General features: G+C 41.5%; 1 protein-coding gene across 1 annotated transcript in view; it reads left to right on the top strand.

The window, feature by feature from the left end:
• RHBDD2 (rhomboid domain containing 2) overlaps positions 1 to 19548 on the top strand; it is a 52151-nt gene that overhangs the window by 23059 nt on the left and 9544 nt on the right. The window contains exon 2 of the mRNA XM_069226730.1: positions 6431 to 6838. Coding sequence (XP_069082831.1) covers positions 6431 to 6838 — 408 coding nt within the window. The remainder of the gene's footprint in view (positions 1 to 6430; positions 6839 to 19548) is intronic.

Raw genomic sequence — 19548 nt, 5'->3', positions numbered from 1 at the left:
AAAATGCAGGGACTGGTGTATGGAGGACAAGGCTTTTTATGGTTGCTGTCCAGTAGATCCTTGTCTGTGATAAACATTCACCTCAAGATACCGGAGGGTGTCAAAGGCCCAGGGGAGGCCGATACCCATCCACAAGCTGCGGTGGTCTTGGTCGATCTTCTGCCGGGGGGAAAATGTAGGACTTCCCCCAATTTACCATACGACCTGCCGGATCTTCAAAACCCATAAGGAAGGTATAAAAACATGCCAATGTAGAGGTATGGTCTCGAAAATATATGAAGGCATCGTCCGCATATAACGATACAACATGCCAATCGGTCCCAATCCTGATGCCTCATTCCTGTCCTCTAGACCGTAGCCTGGCAGCCAGGGGTTCAGTGGCTAAAGCTATAATACTGGTGATAGAGAGCAGCCCTGGCGGGTGTCTCATTCAATATAAAAGGAGCTTGAGATGTATTGGCCTGTATGAACCTGTTCTCTTGGAGCAGCATATAAGAGTTTAATCAGTTAAAAAACAATTAGGGCCAAAGGCACACAGCACTTGCAGTAGATATGACTAACTAGTGTCAAATGCCTTTTCAAAATCTAAGGCGACCACCACCGGAAGATTGGGTTCTGAAACAATGGCATCCATGACATGACATAACCGCCGGATGTTAAAATGTGTAGCTCTGCCAGGAACTAAACCATTCTGATCAGTGTGTTCCAAAGTGCTCAAGAGCAGTAATAATCTATTAGCCAGGATTTTACTTAAGATCTTACAGTCAATGTTGAGCATTGACAGCGGTCTATAGGAACCTGCTTCCAGAGGGTCCGTACCAGGTTTTGGTAGCACAACCATTAGTGCCTCACGCAAGGATTCAGGAAGGGTGCCAACACGGTGTGCTTCACTGTAGACCTCAAGCAGTTGAGAGGCCAGTGTGGCTTTAAATGTTGTGTAATTTTCGACAGGGAATTCGTCTATGCCTAGCATTTTGCCTTGTGCCATTTATTGTATTGCTAGTGTGATTTCTTCTATTTGGAGAGGCTGTTCTAATTCCTGTAGTTGTAAAGGGGAGATGGTGGCAAGCAGTCCTGGATGAAGATACTCTTGTAGTTGAGTAGAAGGAGGGTGTCCTGGAAAGGAGTGCCAGTGTTCGTTAACACTTTGTAAATACTTCATTAATGTCTTTTGATGGTTCCCGTATGGTCATGAATGGCAGACACTAAAGTTCTGGGAGTCTCAGTCCTCAGTAGCCAAGGTAATGTACACTCAGGTTTGTCGCGGTCAATGTGCTGGCAAGCAACATAGGACCTGTGGTCCAAGTACTCAAGCCACTTTAGCCTTTCCCACTAGTGGTAGAGTGTGTCCCCCAATTGTGGGCGTGATGTAGGGTCTGTAGGAGTAACTAGTTCTAGATTGCTAATAATGTTTTCCAATTCTAGCACACTTCTAGTGAGGGCAGTTATAGTACCCAATGAAGTAGATAAGCAGAGCCCTTGCATGACTACTTTTGTAGCTTCCCACTCTGCCACTCCGCCCCTCTGGTGCTCCCTGTTCATGCATTTTTGGAGAAATATGTGGAGTTATGAGTGGCTAGTGTATCTCAGTAGACTGTGTCATGCAGTGCCTCAGTGTGGAGGTGCCAAGAGGGGATGGGGTTGGGGTCTACCCCATTGAAATGTGACCTTGAGTGGATTGTGATCCGATAATGTTCTGCCTAAATATTCAGAGTCATGTACTAAGGGTCAACAGTCCGAGTTACAGAAGAGATAATCTAGTCGTGTATGAACCGGATGGCTTGGAGCATAATAAGAGTATTCATTTTCACCTGGATGGCCTAATTGCCATACATCATGCAAATTTAACATCTTGGACCATTGTTGAAAGTGTTTTGTGGCATGGAAACTGGCTGTGCCCAGCATTTGGGTTATGAACGGTCCCAATCTGTTTTATGCATATCATTGAAATCCCCACCCCACGTTATAGCTGCCTGTGACATGGATAACCTAGTAGGTGACAAGGTGCTCAAAAAGGCCTGCAGTGTTAGGGGTGAAGAGGGATACCAGATAAAAGGGACGCCTATCCAGATTACCCTCCACCATCACATAGCACCCATTGATGTTAGCCATGACCCTAGTTATCACAAAGGGAATTTCCAGGGCGATCCATGCCAAGACCCCTCAGGCATATGCAGAGTATCCTGTGCCATATATTTGACCACTCCAACGCTTGGCAACTTTGTCTAGTTCAGTTTTAGTGAGGTGGGTCTAGTGGAGGCAGGCAAAGTGAACATGTTGGCATCTAAGGTAAGCATATATTCTTTGTCTCTGAGTCGGAGTGGTAATACCTTGGATGTTCCATGTGTGTGTACATTATAAGCAGTAGCCATTTAATCATGGATAAGTACATAAAGTCCTGGCCCATACTCCCAACACCCCACATCACCACGTGACCCATTTCCCAGACAGCAAAGATATAAAACAATTAAACAGTCAAAAGAAACATCTACCGTATCTCTGCCCTGGATGCTCAGTAGCACCATGCCACCCCCTTGCAAAACATTTTACTGGTGTGGTGCAGTTGCCTGCAGTATAGTCGAGTCATTACGGAATGGTTCAGTGGGGACAGGCCAGTAGGTGATCAAAGACAGTGTTGGTGCGAGCCCACAGCAAACAGTCAAGCGAAACATAAAAATTACCTAACCGCACATTGCTCAACTTGAGGGCAAGCAAGGCATCCGGAGCTCCCACTTCCAGTCGTTCATTTACTCATTGACGATTAAAGAGGACTCCCTTATAAATCATCAGCCACGTGTGGGGTAATCTTCGGTCCAGAGTGCATCCTGCCACTGAAGAGATCGAGCCCCCAAATTCTGACCCACTGTCCGATGTCTGGTCTGCATTTAGGGTTGCATTTGGATTGGCGCTATGGAGAAAGTCCTCTGTGACAGCTTGTGCTTGCTCAGCCTCCACCTGGTTCTTGGATGGTTTCGTCTTGATGGATTTCTTCCTACGATTTCTCGATTTAGGTATTTGCCAATTAGCGGTTTCAGGTATCTCCTCCAGTGATCTAGCCAAGTTTTTTGCATGCGGCCAAGTCCATACATCCTCAGGAGAGTGGAAAACATGGCTTGTCTCGCCATCTATGACTCGGAGTAAAAAGGTATTTTTCAGGTTCACTTCCCAGAGGCGCTGTTTAACCTTAATGTAGGAGTTCCATTGCCGTTTAACTGCCATGGTGAAGTCGGGATACGCCGTAATGGTGGTGGTTTCATATTTTCAGGGCCCTTTAGTGTGGAACCATTGTAGGATCAAGTCTCAATCCTGATAATTAGGTAGGCGGGGTATTACATTACGCCCAGTTGATGGAGAATAACTTTGGTAGTTTGTCTGCCAGGACTGTGTTAGAGAGTTATGACTAGTATGAGATTTCTTGCACAGTGTCAGTAGAGTGTGGTAATATATGCTGAAAAGAGAACAGGTAGCAGCTGATACATCTAAAGCACCAAGCGTCAAAGTTGGGCGGGGGTGACAGTTGTGCACAGTGGTAGCAATGGTGCTTGAATTGAGCTGCCCCCAATCTCATGCAAGCAGTTCCACCAGGTCAGGCCAAAAGCCCAGCACAGAGTACGCGATAATAAATTGCCCACCTGATTGCAGCTGTTTATTCCGTGAGGGCCTGGGTAGGAGGGCCATAAAGGTGTGTGTAATAGACCGTAAATGCTGAGTTAATGGATTCCTGAGTCTGAAACATAGTGCTCTCTGGCATGCATATCATTAGGATTGGAGTGAGAAACAGTTGTGGTCGGATCAAGCGGGAGAGACAGCAGCTATTTTATCACCCTCCATATGTTTTTTATGTGTGTAAGCATGATAGTCTAACACTCGAAGACTTTCAATGAGTCTAGTGTACTGGGTGAGGTAGCGCTAACTATACCTTGCACCCCAGCCATACACTGCTTATGACCTTACATGACATCACGCATGACATGTTCTTCAACTACATTTATGACATCACTGATGACATCTCAGTGAATTTCAATGTTTTTTTTTAGTTCAGAACTTTAATATTGTCACTGATATATTCACCTCACACTATATATATATATATATATTATAAAATTACTCTTTGGTTTTTTTCAGTAAATTTCTAAGGTTTAAAAAAAAAAAAGAAATCTTTTTATCACACCTAACTATAACATTACTTTGATCTTTGGTTTTTTTTCCAGTGAATTTCTAGAGTTTATTTTGGTATAAAATAATCCTTAATTACAATACCATCCACTCACCAAGGCCTATTTTGGCCATGGGAACCCCTTCCCCCAGGGCCACTTATTTAAATAAAGGTGTGAGGGCTGTGTTGCCCCCTTCCCTGAGCCTTGTTAGGCCTTAGGGGTCCCATCCCCCATGGAAAATCTTTTAAATAAAGGGGAGAGGGTGTGCGTGGATCCCCTCCCCAGACTGATTTTGGCTGCCGGACTCCCATCTCCCGGGGCACAGCATAATATTTAGGGGACCCAGGCGCCATGTCCTGGGGGAGGGGACATGCAGCCCCCTCTCCGGCTGATTTGTTTGGCCTGGGGACCCCTTCCCCCAGGCTCAGCCTGCTGAGAGTAGGCTTGGTGTTTCCTCCTGCTTGGCAAGAGATTTGAAAATGCTCCCGCCAAGCACGAGCAAAAAGGGGTTCCTCTGCCTGCGCTGCTGCTGGCAGGGAAATCGCTATATTACAAGGGTGTGTTTCCCCAGGACATAGCTTGTGAGACGACCCCGGGTTCGTTACTCTGTATGGTTATGGAGCTTCTCAGTGACTTGCAGTATCCTTTTAATGTATGGCAGAGGTACTTTATCCCTTATATAGTTCTTAGTTGCAAAAGCCTCTTTTCTCTTTAGGCTCTAACTGGAGAAGGCCTGCATCCATGTTGAAATGCCAGACGCTTTGGTGTTCTTTACAGTACAGCACACTTTTTCCTTTTCCCACCAAAACACATTTGTTACATCTAACAATTTTAAAGAATCAACATTGTCTTTGTCCCTCTCTGCACTAGCCAATTGTATCACCATGTCCAGAAACTAGTGATTATAAAACAAGATGTCTCAATTTAAAGAAGCACATGCAGTGGTCATCACTATACTGTGCCTTACATATCATATAAAAGCTTTAAAAGTCTCCAAAACCTTCCTCCTTCTTGCATACACTCAAGCTCCAGCCAACGGCCTCTAATTTTCCAGAATTATTTGACGTACACAGTAAGGAGAGGACCTGCAAATTGTGTGTAGCAGGATATCGACTATTTGCCTCCTTTTCAAGTGTGGCACAAAAACACTAATATATTGCTGTGTAGCCATTTTAAGTGCATCAGAGGGCAGAAAGTGGAAAACAAATTATGTATCCTGCCTTTACAATAGAGCGCTTCTATTTCTGTGCATCATTCTGCAGTGTAAGCATGAGTCGCATATCCTCCTTTCTGTAAATCGATGCTAAACAAAAAGTTTACTTTGGCATTCTTGTAGTATATAAAATCGGCTACGTTGCCTGATCATTCTCCCTAAAAAGATAGAAAAGCAAACTGACTTTGTAAATGTAAAAATAGAAAACCTGAACAGAAGAGGAGAGCTATGTACATTTTATCAGTTAAGCCTCTAGGGAGAAATAAGCAACTCAAAGTCGCATCTGGCTCCCTAACAATTTGTAAAATAACAGTAAATCAACAGACAACAGAATATTATGCAGAGAATCCTAGAGCCATATTATCTGAATATAAAATTCCAAACATGTATCATTTTCGTTTACTAGATGTATCCTTTTTGGTTGGGTGCTAATTACCTTTGCAAATTAGGTGGCAAAGAATGGTAGCTCTTTTAATATTACAAGGAGGTTGGAATTTCGGGTCACTGGTTGTGACTTGGGGGCCTGATGGAGATATCGGCGGATGGGTTACTCCATCACAACGGTCACGGGTATCCCGTCTGCCGAAATCTAAATCCGTCATCATTGTTTTGGAGTTACCCATCCACCAATATCTATATCAGGCCCTTAGTCTTTTTGTCCATAGAACTTGACAACAGATGAAAACGTGTAGACACCTAATGGTGGCTCTCTTTAGGAAAAGATTTTGAGCAGTTTTTTTTGTTTTTGTTAAACATGGGATTTGATCTTCATCTTTTATTAAATGTTTTATTTTTCGTTGAAATTGTTTTCTAGAGGAATATCGCCAACATACTTATGTCACTGACTATATATATGCTTACAAGAGTCTGGAAAGAGCTGCTTTGCAGGTATCGGTCAGGCACAACTGGAGGAAAACCTGCTGAGATAAGCATACCAGTTTTTATTTTAAATAATAGGGACACATCAGTAAATTAGTGTTTACCACAAGGATTTCCTATACATTTTGTCTTAGCTAGACTAACTTAAGCATTACTCAAGGCCTTTCTTTCTCTGCTTCAGTTCACAGGTTGGTGACTTATGCATTTTACCATGAAGACTGGAATTCGTTGTTGTGCAGCTACCTGATAATCTGGTACTTTGGAGGCGGCTTTGAGCAGAGCGTCGGCACAGTGAAGTACAGCCTCCTCACCCTGGTGTTCACGGTCTCCTCTGCACTACTGTACCTGGCGCTCCATGCTGGCACGTCAGCCCTTGGCCTTGAGAAGAAGGAGCGTGTGCAAGGGTTTACCACAGTTGTCTTTGCAATGATCAGTGCCTTCACCATCAGCTCCAGGCTGCGACGGGTCTTGTTCATGGGATTCTTGATTCCCACCAAGGTGCTTCCTTTGGTTTTTCTGGCCATATCACTCTTCCTTCCACACGCTTCCTTCCTCAGCAACTTGTGTGGGATCCTAGTTGGCATTGCCTGTATCCTTAAAGCATTCAGAAAGTCATTTCACATTTGTTTATAGCATTGCAAGGTAGCTCCGTCAAATGAAAGAATATCTGTGTTTGCTTGACCCACAAGCTTTATTCTTTGGCCTGCATATTAGTGGTGACTTCAACTCCTTTCAGAGGCAGTGTAGCTGTTCACTACTAGATCTGGATTTAGGGCCTTATTATGACCTTGATGGACGGGTTTCCTCCATCACAAATATGACAGCTATCCTGTCTGCTGTATTATTGTCCCATTGTATTTATGGAGATAGTAATATGGCGGACGGGCTATCCATCACATTTGTGATGGAGGAAACCCCCCGTCAAGGTCGTAATAATGCCCTTAGTGTCTGAAGAGTGGTTATGTGAGTTCAGTGCAGCTGAAACATGATGTAATCTGAAGAGTTTAAATCTGAATGCCAGCCAGGCCATTCTTCCAAGGTCGGTAAATTGAATACTGTTAAATGCTATACCATGTGTTAGTTAGATTTACTACATACATTAGTACAAATATTGTGGAGTCAGAGTGTGTGAGCTTTGATTTGCCTGGCTGTTTTGCTAATTATGGGTTACAAAGTTAATCATAATGTGTGAACTTCATTGATTTCCAGTTTTAATTCATAATTGTAGCTGTAATATAACCTTAGTTTCTAAAGCGAAATTCTATTTTTTTTAACATAGTTAATTTGTTATAACCAAAATGAACCATAACTTAACCTTGTGTTTTTTCCATTGAATTTCTGTGCCTTTTTTTTGTTTTGTTTTTGTTTTATAACATTTTTTTCTGGACATTGGAGCCATGCTAGGGTCGGCGATCTCTACCTCATGTTCCATAAATGTTGTGACAATGTTCACTTTTTAAAAAAAATCTTCTGATTTAAGGGGTAGAGTCTCTTGCAAAACAGTGCATTAAGGGATGCTTTCCCTGCCCCTTTATGGCTCCCTTTTTTTTTTTTTTTTCCTTTTTGGAACTGGGGGGCTAAGTCCTCGAGCATGTGATGGCAGTCACAATATTTTTCTCCAAGTTCCCATCCAGTAACCAGATTTTTTTATTTGGGTGTGCTTGTAGGTCCATGAAGCCTGGTTCGCATCCTGTGCATTGACAGTCCAGATATCTCGACATTTTTAACCCTTTCAAGCCCGGCCACAAGACTATTACTCTAGAGTTCATTGTAATTTGTAGAAGTGCCTGGTTCAACCGTCATTGTAGTGTCACAAGGAATGATGCCTACTTCATTGCAGTGGATACTGCTTTTAATGATATGCATTCTCTTTCCTAAGTTTATTTTTGGTCCCTAGTACATACTGCTGGCAAGGGAGAGAGTGTAGGAGAAGCTGGGCTCCAGTTTAGTTTTTATTTTTATTTTCCTCACTTCCTTCGTTGGACTTATGCATTGAGTCAGTACTCCAGTCTTTTTCATGCACTGCCCCATTCATTGGCAACGTACCAAACAGATGCTGCTCTGCGTCCATGCAGCAGAAGCACTAGCGTCACAGGCAAGCTCGTCTGCACCCAGACCATGGCCACACCAGGAACTCAAGCCCTTTGTCCATCGATCATCATCATCAACATCTGACCTACTCATCTGAATGCCTACACACTCTGAAAGCACAAGGCAAGTTGCACGTTTTCCAGCATCTGCCCTGTCATTGCCTCCTGGTATTTTCTGCATGCACTTATGTGGCTTTTCCTCTGTTAATGTTCCTACTCCACACAGTCAACATTATTTTGCTTCTTTTAACTCCTCGAAGGCCATCATTCTATCATATGGCCTGAACTATTAGTCATTCAGTGTTCGCTCTTTCCCCAGGCATCAGTAAGATATCTGGCATTTTATGACAATGCACAAATCTAATGTACATTTCCTTTTGGAGACATGGCTACTTCCTTATCCTGGCCCTCAGATCGCAGCGGCCATTCCGGTCAGATCTTCTGTGGCTCGTCATGGCTGACTGGTTATCATTTGTCGGTCCACCTTTCATTGCATGTTACTGATACTCCTATTTTTATCTTTGCGGAATGGCCGGCCCAGTGGTCAGCGCCCCTTATTGAGTACTAGACTATCATACTATATTGTGCTTTACAGTTCGAAGGCCTTCAACTTTAGTTGGTGAACCTAAAAGACCCAGACACCTTGCCCCTCATTGAGGACATTGGCTTACTGGGTGTTTTTTGTGTCATCTCGAAACCCACACATCTAGCAGGACACACATTGCACTCAATTTCCATTAGTTTTATAGTTATCCACTTGCCACTTACGTGGACCAATCATGACCCAGTTCCTTTTAGCTTGCCACTTCCATCAATTAAGGATTCCTTGTGGCACCGCACTAAGACTGTGTATTCTCTACTGTCCTTAAAAAAACAAAACATTTTGGCTTCCAGTTTTGATGTATGTAAGACAGCTGTAAATTTTATTACAGTGAATCTCTTGTGCCCTTAAAAACCATTGTGCCATGTAAAAGCTATCTATCACTCACATCACAAATCTCCTTCTGCCCGATGGTACTCAGATGAGTTACAAACTACCAAGTGTTACTACGAATCATTAGAACATAAATGGAGAAGCTCATAGTCTGTTAGAGATAACCTGTAGATATGGTATTAGAATGTATCAGCATCTCTTCTGTTTGATAAAATTCTTTGCAGTATTGAACAGTTACATGCAGCCTATAACACAAATATAAAGCCATCCGAGGAGTTAGGTTCCAATCTCTCCTCATTCTTTTCAGAAATGATTGCCACAATGCAAAGTAGCTTTGGTCCGCAACCTCTGCTATTTTATTACATTTTTCTTGACGTCCCCCTCAACTGCCCCTAATGGTACCTCTCTAGCAGCATTCAGTTGACTATCTGAAAATTACATACATGCTAACCTCGCTAATGCCAAGTCATGATCCATCTTTAGCACTTTTCTGCTCCTTCTTTTCACTCTAGCTCCTTACAATTTACGATCCTGTGCAACAGTTCTTGCCACTCAAACTCAGTTCCTGGGGCTCAAAACTTGCTTTGGATTCACTAATTTTAAATGTCAGCAGAGCCCAAAAATTCATCCAATTATCATCTGATATCTCTTCAACCTCCTCCCTACAAACATCTAGAGAAAGAAGTTAACAAACAAATTTCCAGCTGTCTTAAAATCATCTCTCTTCATCTCTCTGTCAGGTTTCCGACCTTCTTAGAGCACCATAATTGCTCTGCTTGTCACTACCGACGACCTCGAAATGATTCTGACTAGGTTGGATTGGCTACTGTGGTCTTATTTGACCTCTCAGTGACATTTGACACAGTGTCACGCTCTGCTCTCCTTTCCCGCTTGATTATCATAGCAGTCTGTAAACAAGCCCTTATGATTAAGCATTATTTTAGCCCAAGTTTGAAGCTTGCAGGTCATTCCACATATGAAAACTAGTGAGATTCACAAAAGCCTCTCCACCTTGAATTCATCTGGAACTCTAGGTTTCAGAAATTCCTTGTGTTCATAGGGTTAGCTGGTTTGCGGTTGACCCAGAGCCTGAATAATGCAGTCATTCACCATGGCTCGTGAGAGATCAGATAATGGCCTGAGGCCTCTCTCTTTTTTTAATTTTTTAATTTTTTATTATTATTTTTTGGGGTAACTATGGAGCTTACAAAACTTACAACATAACACCCAGAACAGTTTTAAGTGATAATTTCTCAAACTGCTGAGTGGGTTTACACCAAAAAAATCATAGACACTTCATTTAGCAAAGTTCTACTTTCATTGCAAATTTAGTGTAATTTCCTTCAGCTTTTTTCTCTTAAAATAGGAAAAGTATCTTTTTAGCACTCACCTTATGTTTTTTATGTACCTCCCTTTACAGCTATGCGTGAAATGTGTAATGCTGAACCCAGATCAGGTAAGGTTAGAAGGTTTTGTGCATATTAGTCTAGCAGCACCAGCGTTATTAAGAAAGTAAATAATGTATTTTTTGTTGGAATCACAGACCTCACCTTAACTGTAGTGGAGCGAGCACGTATGCACAGTGTAATTTGCTATTCACTACCATTGTTGAGTTTGGGGAGGAGTCCTAGCTAATGAGACGAATGCTTTGGGTCACAAGACCCCACCATTCCCACAATGATTGTGAAAATAGCATATTACACCTGCACATCTGCATGTATGATTTGTGCCGAGAACCATTTAAAAAAAAAATTATATAGCAGTTAAGCAAAGATATTTACGAAAATAGGAAATGGCATGCCTGTATGCTGAGAGAGTTTTGTTTTTGAGGTTTTAAGAATTCTGTCTAAACTTAGAATAATGTACTTCCCTCTATGGAGGTAATGTGAATCTGACAAAGATAATTACCTAACAGCTTTGGTATCCGTTTATGGAGCTCATTTAATAAACTGAGTCTGTACTTTCAAAAAATTTGACCATTTTGAATGTCCATTCTGAATGTCTTGGTTAAAAAATTTGTTTTTATTTTTATAACGGAATTGACAGATTTCTGTTTGTGCTCTTAAATTGCACCCTTAAAATAGAGTGAAGTCTCCATTTGGCTCTGACCTGTGTTCCGTACAGATTTTTCTCAAATCTTTCCTCCTGCCATCAACGGCGTGTATTTCCTCCTAACATTAATCTAATTTTTATCACACTTTTATCTTGCTGGAAGAAGCAGTTTGCCCCACAAAGTAATTGTGGCCTTCCAAGCAGATTCACAACTTGTTGATTGCTCGCTGTTGGAGATATAGCACTTATTGATGTTCAATTAATGAGCCTTAGAGTTACTTAGGCCAGAGTATAGACATTACATGGCAAGAGACTTTTGACTATAGTAATACATGTGGGAAGGTACGTTTATTAATACACTTGCTCCAAATAACTTGTTTTATTGGGCCACGTGTATTTTCCCTGCATGGTGTAGATGTGTGTAATGAGTATGTGACCTCACAGGAATGGTTTTTCATACAGCACCTCCACGATTTTGTGACTTTGCAAAAAAGATTGCAAAACTGGGACGGCTGTAAAAATCTTGCAGTTTTTTTTTACAAAAGCCCCTACAAAATCTTAAAAAGACCATTTAATGCTGCACTGGGTTTCTTGTTTATGAGTACCTTGTGGAAGCAGAGCTCTTCTCCAGGAAGCCATAAATAAGCACCGCCAGGAAGAAAATACCGCAGGGAGACTGTGTCTCAGCAGGAATGTTGACATTCTGGTCTTCTTTAGTAGTATCCTGGCCTCTCCCCTGTGACACTTTCCTTTGGCCCACCCCTAACCCCACCACCCCAGCAAGTCTTACTTCATGGCACTTCCCTCCCCTCTTTCCCTCACCCGTAAATTGTTTTCAACTCCTCAGTGCCTCTGTCACCTATTACTCTTTCACCCACTGCTTCTCCCTACACCACTATCAATCACAATTAGCAGCATGAAATACATTGTGCTGCAGAGAGGTATTAGTTTTGCCCCTTCTGCCCACCTTCATTTTTAGATGGGGGGAGTGCGAAGGAGGTGGTATCTCCCTCTGGCATCATGCATAAAGTAAGATGGCAAGGTGGTGCCAGAGAGAGTACAGGTTTGAAATGTAAATCTTCACTTTCTTTGGCACCAAAGATTCATCTTCCCACCTCTGTCCTGCTGTGCTGATCTCCTCATCTGGGCCATGGTATTTTAGTGTTGCAAAAAGACCCAATTTTTTTTTTTTTTTGTGCTGCAGTGTTTTTATTTCAAGGTCACAAAATTTGGCAAACCAGAACCCAATATCCTGAGGTGTCTACCCTGAGGCAGATACGGAAGTATATGAAGGGCCTTACAAATAGTCTGTTGAGCAAGCTACTATATTTTAAAACCACATTGTACCCTGTCACCAGTGTTATCATATAGGACAGTGTTTGTTGTATTGGGGAGAGTTTACTATGTTCTTTACTATCGGGCTTAGTAGAGCAGCAGTGTCAGACAAGAGTCACAATGTAGTTTGTTTACTTTTATAGATCTGGTACTCTGCTTCAGTGGCTTCATAAAATAGCGTCCAAACGTACAGTGAAATTTTAAATACACCTCCAAAACTGGACACTGGGTCCATCCGATTCTTGAAAAAAGTGCATGTATCTCAGATAGAGTCCTAAAATCTCTATTTTGTTGAGTGGGTGGCTTAGGAACCCACAGGGCTAACTGTACCCATTGGGTCACTAGACTTTGCCGCTTCTGTACACATTTTTCTCATTTCTTTTCTTCTGCCATCAACGGGTGTATAATTAAAATAAATCAAGAAAGGTTTGCATTTCCTCGTAACATGATTCCATTTTGTTTTCTGTCACAATTCTTTGAGAAGCTGCAGTTTGCCAGTGTTGACATGAGACCACTAATCTGAGGCACTAGGCAAGGCATCCATGAAACAACTTTAGGCCCTTACACAGCTGAAGTGACCACCAGCCAGATATGTATTTCAGAGGATGCTGGCTCTCAACTCGCAGTAGGGGTCACAGCATCCAAGACAGATTCTACATATCCCATATTCGGGGATAATAACTTAAAGAGTGTGAGGGTTCAGTTAACCCAACCACATCAGCTGAATCAATCTCCAGGGGGTCCTGATAATGGCAGAAAAGTGGTTGGCGATCCTTCCATAGCCACATCAGAGAAAGAGGACCAGAGCGAGAGCCAGAACGAGAGCCAGCATGCACACCACTAGAGGTCATTGGAAGCACTTCTGACATTGTGAAGCACACGGAGGCCTTGGTACCACTAATAGGCCTTTGACTTCCATCGATATTTTCTGTAGAGACATCTGTGAAATGAAGGTCTCGCAGGAGGAAACCAATAGAAGAAATAATGAGCAAATCGGGATACTAAGCACCAACCTGCAACTTTTGAATAGCTGAATGTCTCAAGTAGAACAGAGAAACAGAGTCTCTCAGGTCGAGAATTATAAGATCAGGTTGGATCCTGCTTTTGCAAAACTACAGCTCGAACTTGACGACCTATATGTAATATTTGATGATTTGGAGAATTGATCATGGCGTACAAATTTATGCTTCATTGGCATCCTAGTGGGGCATGAGAATGGGACTACTGTTGTAGCAGCAGTAGCTGAATTGATCAGCAAGTATGTCTGTCCAGACATGCCTTCCAAGGAATCAGACTTCACCATTATGCGCGCACATCAAGTCCCTTTTAACCAGAACCCTAATTTTCAGCAACCGAGAACAACTTTGGTGATTACAGAATAAAGGAAAGAATATTGCCTAACGCTGTTAAAGACAAGGTGTACCACACAACTGACAATTTTTCATTTACGGTATTTTCTGATATGTCTATTTTGGTAGACAGATGTAGAAAGGAACTAAGAGGCATGATTGACAATTTCAAGTCTGTGGGCGCACCGGCGGGTATCATTCAACAGTCCAAGCCGTAAGTCTTCTATAAGGGACGTGTGCATATCTTTCATACAACAGAACAGAACAGGCAAAGGCTTTTTTTTTTTTTAGATCTGATCAATGCTAAATGAATGTCAAATGAATGTCAAATGAATGCTGTAAGATCAATGATAATTAATCTTGAAAGTGCAATTGGGTTGTTTTACTTTGATTAGTGCTAAGTAGGCTGTTATTCTGTGTGGACTGTTGCAAATTATGCACATAATATGTTGGGAATGTCTTCCAATCTGTTAAGGGTCCTGCCTCGGCGCCAAGCCAATGCACCATCAACAAAGGAATGGGGGGGGGGGTCAGGAAGGGTGAAGGGGGTAGTACTCTAGGGAGGAGAGGGTAGGTATCTCCCCTTGTGCTCCATACGGGGGGGCCTCTGTGAATCAGGGAGTTTGGTGGGGACAGGGATTGGGGTGGAGGAAGCACTTGTAGTGGGCTAGATGGGGAACCTCAGGTATAGACAAGAAGAGGGTACTACTAGGATAAACTTGCTTAGCAATGTCTGTTTTATTAACTCTCTATTGGTAGTCTGTACGTACAGGTGCAGATGTGAGAAGATTGTAGATAGTAGGCTAAATATAATCATGCAATGCTAGAATCTAAGATTATTTCCTGCAATGCTAATGAAATTGCAGATCAGCAGAAATGTGGGAGGATAAGGAAGTGGCTTATATAATTTACTCCTGAAGTGATCTTTCTTCAAGAAACTCATCTGAAAAGTAACAATCTCAAAGTGTATATTCCAAAGCATTATTCGTTAGCTTTACTCGCATCTTCTGGGCTGGCGGCGAGAGGGGTGACAATCTATTTAGGCAACAGAATTGACTGAATTATAAAAGATGTAATCGGAGATCCTGAAGGGAGGTGGTTGTGGATAAAGGTAACAGTACAAGGATTCCCATTTACTCTGGTTAATTATTATGGACCTATCACTGATGAAGTTGAGTCATTAATGCAGTCACACAATATAACAATGAGTGCAGTTAGGCCTTTTATTTTTGGAGGAGATTTTAGTTACATTCAGGATCTCTCCTTAGACACCTCAAATCGGGGGAAGAAGCAACTTAAACCTAAAACTAAGAAAATTATTAATATAATACAAGCAGACTTCCACCTAATAGATGCTTGGTGAGAAGACCACCTGCAGTCGCCAAATATAGTTGCTTTTATCAGCGCTATAAAACAGTTTCACAATTAGACTTCTTGAAGTCCAGCACAGTAAAGAGACATGGATCATATATTCGGGCAAACGCTTTTTCCGATCACTTGGTAATCATGGCAGAAACTGAGCTAGATGTGGCTTTTAGGGAAAGACCTAGATGGCAGCTTGATAGGTCCCCACCTAATAATCAGGAGTGGGTTTTAAATACGAAGAAATTCATAAAATATTTTTTTCAGGAGAATCGGAACACTGCATTCTTGTTTGCAATCTGTGAAGCTTTTAAAGCTACAGCTTGGGCCATATCATTTCATTCAAGGCTTCCCAGAAGAGGCAGCAAGAGGCTTGTGTTAAGGATCTTCCGTTGACAATTGATCAGGCTACAGAGGCCTGTGTAAGAGCAGAAGGTCTGGATTCTGTGAAACGAGAGCGCAAAAAGGCTAGAAACAATCTTAGACTTTTTTTTTATCTTAGAGGAAATAAATAGTTCAAGGGCATATCAACAACAGATGTAAGAGGGAAACCAACAAATAGGAAAAGATGTTGCTTGGGCCACTCAATTAAAACAGGACAAATAGGTGATCTGCCAAATTGAAGTCCCTGAGACAAATCTAGTAGTTCTTCAGGAGAAGCAAGTAGCCCAAGTATTCATGCAGCACTGTGGCAGAATATGAGATTATTCAGTTTCACTCTCCCAGATCGAGCAGTGCTATATTTCTATTCCGTTTCCCAGGCTATCATTAACTGATCAGGAGGCTATTTTGCAGAAGATAATGTCCTCTGAGATTAAAGAAGCTCTCCAAAAAATGCCAAGTGCAAAGGCCTGTGGAAATTATGACTTACCCTCTGTGTTTTGTAAAATGTTCTCTGAGGAACTGGCCCTTTTTCGAATGGAACTATGCAATGCAATATTAGCAGGCTAAGAGATACCCTTTACCTTTTTAAGAGTCAACAATAGTTCACTTTTTAAAGAAAGAGAAGAGTGAGTTAAAAGCAGATTCATATTGCCCAATTAGCCTCCTTAATGCAGGCTACACATTTTTAACTAAGGTCTGAGCAACCAGGATTACCCGCCGGCACAACAATGAGTACATAGAGAACAGAGTGGTTTTGTGGCCAATAGATTAATGTCATAAAATACTAACATTTTAATCCAGGCAGTCGATTACTCCACGTCTAATGAAACTTCAGCAGCAAAGAAAATGCTAGACGCAGAGAAAGCTTTCAATATTGTTAATTGGGATGCTCTGCTATAGAGTTTAACACAACTTGGATTTCCCTTACAATTTACATCGATGATAAGGACCCTATATCAGGGGGCTCAGGCCAGAATTATAATCCATAAAAATAAATCAGAGGCTCAATTACAATCAGAAGTGGGACCCTGCAGGGTTGACCCCTCTCTTCCATGTTATTTGCTTTTTTATAGAACCGCTGGCCTGATAAATCCACAGAAGGAGGGAGATTAGTCCACCTTTAACAGGTATGCCCAAAATAAAACACTTGGCTGATGACATTGTTCTCTATCTAAAACCAGAATATGGCAACATACATAGACTATTGGATCTAATTAAAGAATTCACTCAAATAGGAAGGTACAAGAGTAATTGAAATAAAACTGAAGTTCTCCTATTTAATGCAGGAGTGAAGAATCTTCCTCCCTGTCTACAGCAACAAGCGAACTGTCTCCAGCGCATTTGATATTTGGGAATATTTGTTACAAAAAATTATGATCAGTCGTTCCAATTAAATTATGTAAGGATGGTTAAAACAAAACAAACAAAAAAAAGCACTTTTTTGAAAGATGGTCGGTTCTCCCTTTGACTGTGATAGGGAGGGCCTATCTAATTAAGATGTCCATATTGCACGGTTTCTCTCTTAATTTAATAATATCTTGATAAGAATCAATAGTTCTTATTTTAGAGAGCTGGATTCCATGGTGCCAAGCTTTATTTGGGGAAATAAAACCCAGAGGGTGAAAGTCTCCACTCTACAACTTGATAAAACCCAAGGGGCTCGACGCTGTCAAATTTTCAAATATACTACGTGGCAGCATTGCAGGATATGTTAGCACACTTTCTGGATGGTAAATAAATGCTTGAAATCTTTCCCTTAGATAGGATGATTGATGAGTCTGCAATAAAGCTCCTAGCATTTATCAGAACTGGGAAATTGCCAACAAAAACTCGCTATAAGTACATTCATGAGCTCAGATATAGGTTACAGTTCTTTTTTTTATTTATAGAATTCATCAAGTACAGCTATGATATAGTTTTCTCTAACTACAAGAGTGTAATTTTTTCAGTCTCTTTCAGGTTCACTGATAGGGTTGTGGAATACTAAAGGCTTCAGAGAGCTGAATGACTTTATAATCAGAGACAGATATATGACATGGGATGAGGTGTTAATATGTCTCGACGGTCTGGGATCTAGACTTTTTTTTCCGGATTATCCATTTTTTGAATACCAGTATACCAACAACTAGAATACAAGAACACCCAGTATGGAGGGATTTCATAAGGAGTAAATGAGTTGGCAGCTCATGAATTCATTACATATTTTAGGGAAAAGATTTTTGAGAAAACACAATGCAGGCTCTTAAAGAACTAATTTCTGAAGTGGGACATACATCATTGAGGGCAGCCAATTATAAAAGAATGTTCTTTTTTTCCCGCTGGATGACATATTACACTCCTGAGGTCCTATATAAAATGTTCCCATCGGTTTCGGATCAATGTTTTTGTTGTCATCAGGAGGGAAAGGGGAATTGGCTCCATAAATTCTCGGATTGCCCCAAAACTGATTCCGTTCCGGAGGGAATTAATTAAGGTAATAAACAGTAGCCTGATCTCCAAGATCGAGGTTGAAACAAGTTTAGTGTTGTTTGGAATTTCTAAAAAAAAAAGCACGAGAACTAGGTAAATATGAGCAATATTTTATTGCTATCGCCTTTATGGTAGCTTGATCTTTAATACTGCATAATTGGCAGACTCAACCAGTTCTAGCATTTCAAAACCGATGGAATAAGATGTTGAGAACTAAAAAGTTTGAGGAAGCATATGCGTAGAGAATAGGGAACGTAAAGAGGTTCACAGCCATTTCGCAGCATTTTGGAACATCTTGAACATCTCAGTTGGGGCAAGGGGCAAAACCACTTAGTTAACATAGGAGAGCATCTATCGCAGTTATGTATATGAGTAAAATCATCATTCCCACTACCTCCACAGTGCTTGAAATTGAGCACAATGCGAAATAGTCCAATATAGTATATACTATGTTTACAGTTTGTATTGCAGTCCTGTTAGATTGATTTATGAAATGGGGATATGCCATAGAGCATGACTTATTAAGATGGATGATGCAGTATTTCTAATTATGTTGCACTTTGAAACACTATTTATTTACATGTTTTGAATGACTATACCTGTTTAATAAAAAATAAATCTAGAAAAGATAGGCATAATTACAGCCCTACATCTCCAAGGGACTATCTTTGATAACTGATTTGGTGATGCTTGAATGTTAAGGTCTAGTTTCCTCTGGTGGGCTCATTCCCTTGATAACATTTTACCTGATCTTCGGTCAGCTGAGCCTGGTATTGTTTTTAAGACGCAATTGGGCCCGACTTGCTGGGCAGTTCAGCATCCTCTTCTGCCCATCTGTTACAGCCGCAAGGGTGCTTTCTGCACTTTGCCCTTATTAAGAAACTATTTTTTCAGGTGCTGTCCTGGGAAATTCCAACCCTCAAACACTGCTGCGAAGGGGGCTCTTTGAAGTCCGGGCAGATTGCGAGGTATTGGCTTTAGGGGGGCAATATTTATCCCCCTTAATGTACTGGCGGCAAGCTTGGGGCAACAAAAGTATTCCTTCATTCAGGGTTCATAATCTTGATCGGCTCTGAAGAAGCCTGATTGCAGCGTGTATTTGTTGTAACTTCACATGCTTTGCTTCCTTAATGAGTATCCAAGCCACTGTGCAGGCAGAGATTGGCAGGTGGCTAACAAGAACATATGCGAAAAGCTACTCAAACAAGAAAGATCTTCTTTCCCAACGTAATTGATTAGTTATCCACCCCCACCTCACCCTTTATATAGTATGAAACTCCGAGTCTAGGAAGGGGGCCATACACGATAATACAGAGAGGCTGTT

Source organism: Pleurodeles waltl, chromosome 3_2 (assembly GCF_031143425.1).
Source record: "Pleurodeles waltl isolate 20211129_DDA chromosome 3_2, aPleWal1.hap1.20221129, whole genome shotgun sequence".
Lineage (NCBI taxonomy): Eukaryota > Metazoa > Chordata > Amphibia > Caudata > Salamandridae > Pleurodeles > Pleurodeles waltl.
Note: the sequence above shows the minus strand (reverse complement) of the source record. Positions and strands in the feature narration are given on the sequence as shown.